The 8,822-nt window shown below is 41.8% G+C and overlaps 1 protein-coding gene across 2 annotated transcripts in view; it reads left to right on the top strand.

Moving 5' to 3' along the window:
• LOC135394089 (bone morphogenetic protein 7-like) overlaps window positions 1–8,602 on the top strand; it is a 43,379-nt gene extending 34,777 nt beyond the window's left edge. For both annotated transcript variants that reach the window (XM_064624585.1, XM_064624584.1), the window contains 2 exons: window positions 3,511–3,587; window positions 4,436–8,602. In XM_064624585.1, coding sequence (XP_064480655.1) covers window positions 3,511–3,587; window positions 4,436–4,690 — 332 coding nt within the window. In that variant the 3' untranslated portion in view covers window positions 4,691–8,602. The remainder of the gene's footprint in view (window positions 1–3,510; window positions 3,588–4,435) is intronic.
• Window positions 8,603–8,822: the final 220 nt, after the last annotated feature.

Below are 8,822 nucleotides of genomic sequence, written 5' to 3' on the forward strand. Positions count from 1 at the left end.
TCAAGTCATCGCTGTGTTTCCGTAGCGCTCGTGAAAGCTTATTTTTGAACACCCTGTATGTGTCCGCTCCTGTTTGCATCGCTCCAATGAAGAAATGCGACACCCTGGTGTTCCGTAAACTTCTGTTCCAAGCTGTACCTAGGTGGAAGTTTGAAAGTCTGTAGGTCTGTTGTTGAATGCTAGTCAATCTATTCATGTCAGTCTATAGTTGAAAGGGTTGGTATCATTAATAATAATGACATTAAGGGTCTCTTACTTCGCTGCACATGCTGCTGAGCAGCACAGCACTTTCGTATGTGCTTTTCCAGTGCTGCACGCACCCTGTGCTTTGACCTGTTCATTTTTGTAAAAGTGTACACACCTAGTTCAGGACAGGTTCATGGCCAGCCTGCACTTGTGACATAGGAAGTGCAGCAACGGAAACAGTTCTGCAACGGTACATAGTAAAGATGGTGTCTGCAGAGCACTGGTGTTGAGGCTGGACTTGAACTGTCTGAAACAGTGCTGCATGCCCACAGAGGGGTAATTCCATTTTCAATCGACCAAGGTCCGCCGATGACATTTTTTGATTTCAGTGAAAAAAATATATGTTGTAGACAACCTTAAGTGAAGACGAAAGCAGGTTCCCGGAGCTTCCTACGACCAACCAATCCACAGATGGAGAGGTGGTAAGGTGGCGCCGTCTTCGCGACATAATTTTTGTTGGCGACTTCAGCCTTACTGATGCCACTTCATTCGCGTCACAGCCCTCATAGCTACCACACGTAGAGTCTGGGCACTCTAGTACACCTGAACGGAGTGAAAACGGTGTCATTTTAAAGGGGCGCTGAAGAAAAAATGGCAAAGTCAGCAGATATGATAAAAATTTCACATTTTTTAGCCTTCATAGCTCCTCGACGGCAGGTCACATATCCATAAATGAAGTATGCTTTTAATGTGCCATCTTGAATATATAGAAAACCATTCTAACCCGTTTCGTTGCCGAAAGAGATGTCAGTAAAGTTTGGTGAGCGCAGAAAATTGCCGATGTTTGGCATACCTCAGCCTCTGCAATACTTACTCCAATAATTTTCCGGTTACTGAAAGGCCAACGTATCCCCTAAATCCAGCTGCAAAATATGTTGCACTATTTTAGAAGGGTGAATGCAGCGAATTATTTTCTGTGTCCAGTTCTCGCCGTCACGGCCTTCACTGCGACTCCACTTTAGAGTGGCATGCCATCGCGCGCTTCCCATTTGACAGGGCCTTCGGTCTTCATGATGTTGCATTGATTCCCGCCGCTGGCACTTAATTGTGGACATGTCCACGTCTGCACTCTTATTTACGTGCAACCCTTTTATGTGCTGTTGTGAGACCAACAGATGCCGTCTGTCTATTACACCGCAGCAACTGAGAGTGCAGTACTCACTCTCGATATGTAGCTGTGTATAACAACAACTTTTGCAGCAGTTTTGTCAATACTGCACAGGGTGTGCGCTTAAAAAAATCTGTACTGGGAAGTGCTACCAAGTGGCTCATTGCTGGAGGTGCCTTCTTTATTACAGCTGACAGTTTTGTTACTTTTTTTTTTCTGTAATAAAGACGGCGCCTCCAGCAATCAGCCACTGGTAGCGCTTCCCAGTACAGAATTTAAATTTAAATTAAAAATTCACACCTTGTGCAGCATTGAGAATACTGTCTCAAAAGTTGTTGCTATACTCAGCTACATAACGTCAGTCAGTACTCCACTCTCCGTCACTGTGGCAAAATAGACAGATGCCATCAGTTGGTCTCGCAACGGCATATTGAAGGGTTGCACATAAATAAGAATGCCGACGTGGACGTGTCCACAACTAAGTGTCATCGGCGGGAGTCAATGCAACATCATGGAGACCGAAGGCCCTGTCAAATGGGAAACGCGCGATGGCATGCCACTCGAAAGTGGAGTTGGAGTGAAGGTCGCGACGGAGAGACCTGGGCACAGAGAAAAATTCTCTGCGTTCACCCTACTAAAATAGTGCAACATATTTTTGCAGCTGGATTTAGGGGATACGTTGACCTTTCAGTAACCGCAAAATTATTGGAATAACTATTGCAGAGGCTGAGGTATGCCATACCAAACATCGGCAATTTTCTGCTCTCACCAAACTTTACTGTCATCGCGGCAACGAAACGGGTTAGAATGGTTTTCTGTATATTCAACGATAGAGGAAAGATTGCACATTAAAAGCCTACTTCATTTATGGATATGTGACCTGCCGTCGAGAAGCTATGAAGGCTAAAAAACGTGCATTTTTTGTCATATCTGCTGACTTTGGCATTTTTTCTTCAGCGTCCCTTTAAAATGACACCGTTTTCACTCCGTACAGGTATACTAGAGTGCCCAGACTTTATGTGTGGTAGCTATGAGGGCTGTGACACGAATGAAGTGGCATCAGTAAGGCTGCAAAGTCGCGAGAAAAATAACGTCGTAAACAAAAACAGCGCCACCTTACCCCCTCTCCATCTGTGGACTGGTTGATCGTAGGAAGCTCCAGGAACCTGCTTTCATCTTCACTTAAGGTCACTTACAACATATATTTTTTTCACTGAAATAAAAAAATGTCATCGGCGGACCTTGGTCGATTTAAAAAGGAATTACCCAGAGACCATCATGGAACTTTACAGAACTAGAACAGCAAGTGTAGCTAAATCAAAGAAACGGTGGGCTACATGTGGCCAGGGATAGGTAATAGGAAGGGTATTATACTGCAAATATAGCAAGTAACAGAAACGGGAATGGATATCGCACACGTGGAATACCTGACATGGAAACGAAAATAATTTACGTTTACGTACACAATCGTTTACCGAATAATTGAGAGGAACTTGTGAAACAAAGCTCAATAGAGCAAACTCAAATTAACTGAGGAACTGAAACTAAAATAAAGTATCAAATCGGAGCATATAACTAAATAGTATATTGTAAATAGAAGAAGCATAGTGTTCATGGTGACCTGCCTGCAAGTTGCAAGCCTGAGTAACATTCGTGGAAACCATGTTCATATATATATATATATATATAAGCTGTTCAAAAAAACCACATCTGTATATTTTTGAAAAAAATGTTGTGTGTTGTGTGCATGTATCCCTGAAGTACTCAAAATAGATTTCAGAATATATATACGTAGAGGTATTAAGTCTTGGCATGGTAACACCTTGTCAGGCTTACTAAAGAAACGAAAACAAGGGGGCGGGGCGGTAGCGAAAACTGCAACGGAAATGGAAACAACAATGGTGGTAACGGAAACTGAAACTGAAACAAATATGGGCCTGTAATGTAGGCAGTAACGGAGATGAAAATGATTCTATTTCCTTTCCCTACATGTGGCATGCCGAGAAAATGTCACTTGCATGTTTGGTGTATAAGGAAAAATTTTACTTTTGTTTACCGATGCAACTGTTACTTTCTTCTTGCCATCATACAATGATTGTACAATGCTCTCCGTACTAGTACAGGAAACAAATGGCGCTGTGGTGCTCCCATTTCAGATTTTAAACCGACTCACAGGAAAAACAGCTGTCAGAAGAGGGATCTTTATGTCAGCTTTCAGGATCTTGGCTGGCAGGTAAGATCCTGCCTTTCTACTACGTATTTTCATTTCTGTGTGTGTCACAGGACTCAAACACCGCTCTAGCCAACAACAAAGTCTAGGGGCTGACTACACCGAGAGAGTATCTGTGATGTCCATTGCTCAAGCGGAATTAACCTGCCGCTACGGACCAAATTTTGTGTCTTCAGGATCTCTAAATGAAGTGATGATCACACTCAAACAACACAGATGATGTCGCAACTTTCAACCAGGATCCTACACAATTTATCCCATTGAAATCCACATGTGTGGCATTGTATTCTCTCAAAATATAGTTTCTCTATGTGTAACAAGCTCACTGATTTTGAATCACATCTACAACAGTACAAGTTCCTTTTCATGGCTGCATGCGAATACGGCACGGGTGCTGCACATTGCATTAATGGCTACACAATTTATCGGTCCCATCATTCCTCTGAGAGCAGAACAGCGCTGCATATTCGTAATGACCTCATTGCTGCGCCCATAGAGTCAGCTCGTCATCGCTCTTACGATTGTGTCACCTGCAAGATTCGCCTTGGGCTTCTTTCATCGTATCAGATATTGGTATAGTTTCTGTATATCAAAACTATCATAAAACGTCTTGTACTGCCCAGTGTGTGATCAATAGCTGAATGAATTACAGAAAGGTTAAGAACTACAAAGTGTAGGTAGCAAATAACTTGAAATTAGGAACTTCAAGTCCACTAGCATTACCTGTAACTTTGCTAGTAACTTCGTTAAATTTTTTGCACAGTACCTTAACTGGTAACGAGTTCCTTTTGTCGAGTAACCTTCCCCCCTCTGGTGATAGTAGAAGTGTTGATTGAATACATTCTCTACAGGACTGGATCATTGCACCGGACGGATATGCTGCTTACTACTGCCACGGTGAATGCTCCTTTCCCCTCAACATGAACGCCACCAACCACGCCATCGTGCAGACACTGGTTCACTTGGTGGACCCTTCGCAGGCACCGAAGCCCTGCTGTGCTCCAATACGGCTGTCTGCCATCATGGTGCTCTACTTCGACGACTCTTCGAATGTCATCCTCAAGAGATACAAGAACATGGTTGTAAAATCCTGTGGGTGCCACTAAGCGTCGGTTCCCCAAAAATATGTATGTCCACGGGGCGCTATAAGGGAGGGATACCGCCTTAATCACCGGACTACATCCTTCTGTTAGTTCTAGCTGGAATGCCATATGGTTGGATGCAAGGATTTGATAAACTGCTTAGTCAAGGGCTGAGAATTAATGGTATATTTTTGACTTGCTGTCAGTTGAATGTTGTAGAAACTTGACTGACGTATTGCTTGTCGGCATTTTCGAGATTCGAGCATCTTTTGTGAGTCGCATCTACACCACTTGAAAGTGCCTCTTGTACAGTATTACATTGTGGAATTTTCTAGCCTTGTAGATCTGACCTGTCTGTTCTCATTTACGTATTCATTTTGAATCACATTTTACTTTTTTTTACCCACAAGTATTTTTGCCGTGTGGTTTGGCCGCATTGAAGTTAAGGAGCTATATAGCTTTTATTCTCTTTTACTTGAAAGGCTTGCAGCTGTGTCCGTGAAATGCGGAAATGCGTATTAAGCGTGGAACATCATCACATATTAAGCACGTCATGACCTACTGCAAGATGACCATAACTTGAACAACAACGTATTGTTCTCTCTGTAATGATTGTGTTCACAAAAAACTTTTTTTTTTATATCTGGAGTGGTGCTGCTTTGCTGCATTTATCTGCTGATTAACAAAGTATTTTATTGTGCACATTATTGCGCAGGCGTTACTACTTACTCTCTCTGTGTAACGTGCATCCCATTCCTGGCTTTGTCGTATCCTGTTGTACTTCTGTGTTTTGCCAAATCTGAATCTCTTGATAAGCATGCGCCTTTACCAACAAAAATGCTTTGAAACGAGTATATGGAACAGTCATTCAGCACATCATCATCATCCCCATTCGAATGTCATATTTTCGTCCGATTATCCGAGTAACTTTCTTTCGAAAGGACAGTTGCTTTGTTACCTTTTAAAATCAGTGTAGAGAGTGTCTGAACTAAGTATGGACAGAATTTCATGGAATAAGGAAAACCCCCATTATTTATCTTTTGTCTGTTACAAAAAATGGCGATATATTCTAGGTCAAATGGGCCACAGTATACAGTGAACCCTGGATATGACCAATGCCGTTCCTGTGGATTTTGGTCATAAAGCAAATTGTCATACAAACAAGAAACGCACCCTCCGGAACAGACCACTACGCAGAACAAAGGCCTATGTAGTTACGATTATTTATTTTCTGAAAAAATCCGTTACCACTGTTTACTTGGAGCAATTATCAGTAATCACGTTTTCTGAATTGACAGTAGTGCCACCAATTGTGCACCCGTTACAAATATCCTTGCATTGCTCAAAGAATAATACTGCAACCTTTACTGTTTGTGTCAGCAGCACTGTGTGACCCGGTCCTGTAGTCACTGCCTTTGTATGCACTTCAGCGCTTTGGCGATTTCGAAAAGTGCTACGCGTATTCCTGAGGCCAACAACATCAGGACTTATCCCAAACCTTGTCAGCCTACTTTAACATGTGTCGCCCTCTGCCCGAGGTATGTGGTAGCCTCTCCTTGGGGCTAGTCTGAGGGTCAAGGGCCGTCGTCATAATAATGAGAGGATAATATGTGCGTTTGACCCTACTCGTGACACCAATCTCGGTCATTGTCGGATAAGCAAATTGTCGTACTAGAGAGGTGGATTTACATGGCGGCAAAACGGTTCCCAAGAAAAACGGTCATAAAGCGAACATGTCGGATTAGCAGGGTCATACCAACATGGGTTCACTGTAATCCCACTTGGAACCTTTTCTTCATCTCCTTTTTTTTTGTTGTTGTTGTAATTCTTCTATCCCACTCTCTTCCTTGCATATTAACTGAGAGGGAGAACAAGAGCTGCTGACTTTTCTCCCTCGCATTTGGTGTTAATGGCAAAAGCTTGTTTCTGGCAGAGTGCCAACGGTGACTCGCCATGTCTTTTCCAAAGACAGCAATGGCATCAGCGCACGAAAAGAAGCTGACGTTGTTACTGATGCCAAACTTGTATCGCTTCATGATTAAAAAGTTCATTACTCAAAACTAATTAGGTCAATGTCCCAGGAGGTTGCTAGCATGGCCATAAAGTGGCTCATTTGTCTTAGACTACATTGCCATTTGTTCTAATTGAAAGACAGAAAAAAAGCATTTCCCTGTTCTATAAAATTCTATCCATAGTTAGCACACACACCCTGTACATAAATCAATATATAGGACACCCAACTTCAACAGAGCACTTATGAATTACGCTGTTTCTTACTGGCAAAACTTCGGATTAAAATTATATCCATATATTTTACGGCAACCTTATCTAATGCTCACAGCAGCTGTGGATTGTATAGTTAGTCTTACGAGCCATATTTTTGTGCACACACCAAATGTCACATACATATTGCTACGTGTCACGTGTGTCTTCCTATATATTTGTGCCAATGTGCATAGTTCACTAAATGTGGTTACACACGAGTCATACGAGATGTGTTCCAGCAGGGTAAAAATGTGCCGCCTTATAGCATCACGTCCTGTTTTGAGGTGTATGGTCACATACGGACGTGCCAAATATTTTGTGCCTTGTAAAAACTTGCTTGTGGATGTTTTTGCCCAAAATTGTTGACAGCTAGAGGTCAAGTGTAGTTCTAAATGATAGCTACTGTCACTTTAGTCTGGCACCTTGTGAATTCAAAAGTAACAAAGTAATAACGTGCAAGCATTTACACGCCAAATTATGCTAAAATATGCCTATAGAAAGTGGCTTATACAAAGCATATAGAGATTGGAGAAATGTCGCACATTTAAAGTGTTCCGCATTAAATTCTGCAACATATTTGTGAATATTTTCTTTACACATTGCAGTTTATTTAGCATTTTTGCGAAGGCTAAAGCATGTGTCCCTGCTTAGTAGCCATATTTGACACACCATATAACGTAAAGAATTTTTCTTCCTTGTGATATCATAAAATCTCGTCTAGTGACTTTCAGATACTGCTTTCACTGGTGCCTATTTGTGTGGCTGAAAAGCTGTTGGTCAGAATTCAGTTAAATATTTTTACAGGGCAAGGGAGATGTCCCAGAGTGTATTATCATTTGCCAGTATTGTGAACTGTTACTCGAGGATATCATGTCTTTCTTTTGATGATGTGTACCTTAAAGTAGTTCGTGGTAGTACTGTATAAGATTGTTGACGCTACACTGCTTTAAAGTGGGACCCTGCAACAGTATCACAACAAAGGTTGTGGTATATCCGTAATCTTTGGGATGTCAGGAACATGTGTACGAAATATCTCGGCTCACAACTGCGCAGATTTTACTCAAACAAATTATTATGAAACGAGCGCTTTGCCTCTGTGAAGCGAGAGGGCGCTGAAAGCAACACTGCTGACATCATCCGGCATGCGGCAAGGGAGAAAGAATGCAGGCCTGGAAGCAGACGACAATGCTAGGTGACGTCACGGAATCCTCCTCCGGACGAACCGCCGTAGTATAGAGCTCTGTTTTCTGCTCTTCGCATTTCGGTTTCAGTTTGCTATTGTCATCATTTACGAATTAATTACTCGCGCAAAACGAACACGAACGTTGTATTCGGTATCAAGGGGGTGGTTCGTGTTCGGTATGATGCTCACCAAATTTTTTTCGAATCCTTGCGAAGTCTCCCTTTAAAGGGTGGTCCTACTTCAACATTTCTAGGTGCCTTCATGTTCCATGGGGCCAATATTAAAGGGGTCATGAAGCTGTCCCTTCTTTTTAAGGATGTGTGTTTTTATAAAATGTTCAACATTATATTGTTGTTGCTGCATGTTAGTGAATTGTTACTGTTATTTGACACACAGTCATGCTGTTGAGGCTTTTGCTATCCAGTGTTTTTGGTATGTCACTGTATGACATTGACAAAGAAACGAAATAAATATTTTGTACTTCTGTACATCTATATTGCATTACAGCTAAAAAAATCGAGAACCAAATGAACAAATTGTATGAAAACAAAGTCATAGTTCGGCTGACACACCAGACTTTCTCTCTCTCTTTTTTTAAAATTTGATTTTTTTTTTTTTTTTTCTTTCGCTAGATATAGTGTTCGATAAGTTGTCCGTGTTTGTGCGTCGTCTGCTTGGTTCGCCGCGTGTTGCTTATGGGTTTCTCTG

The sequence above is a fragment of the Ornithodoros turicata genome, chromosome 5 (assembly GCF_037126465.1).
Source record: "Ornithodoros turicata isolate Travis chromosome 5, ASM3712646v1, whole genome shotgun sequence".
Classification (NCBI taxonomy): domain Eukaryota; kingdom Metazoa; phylum Arthropoda; class Arachnida; order Ixodida; family Argasidae; genus Ornithodoros; species Ornithodoros turicata.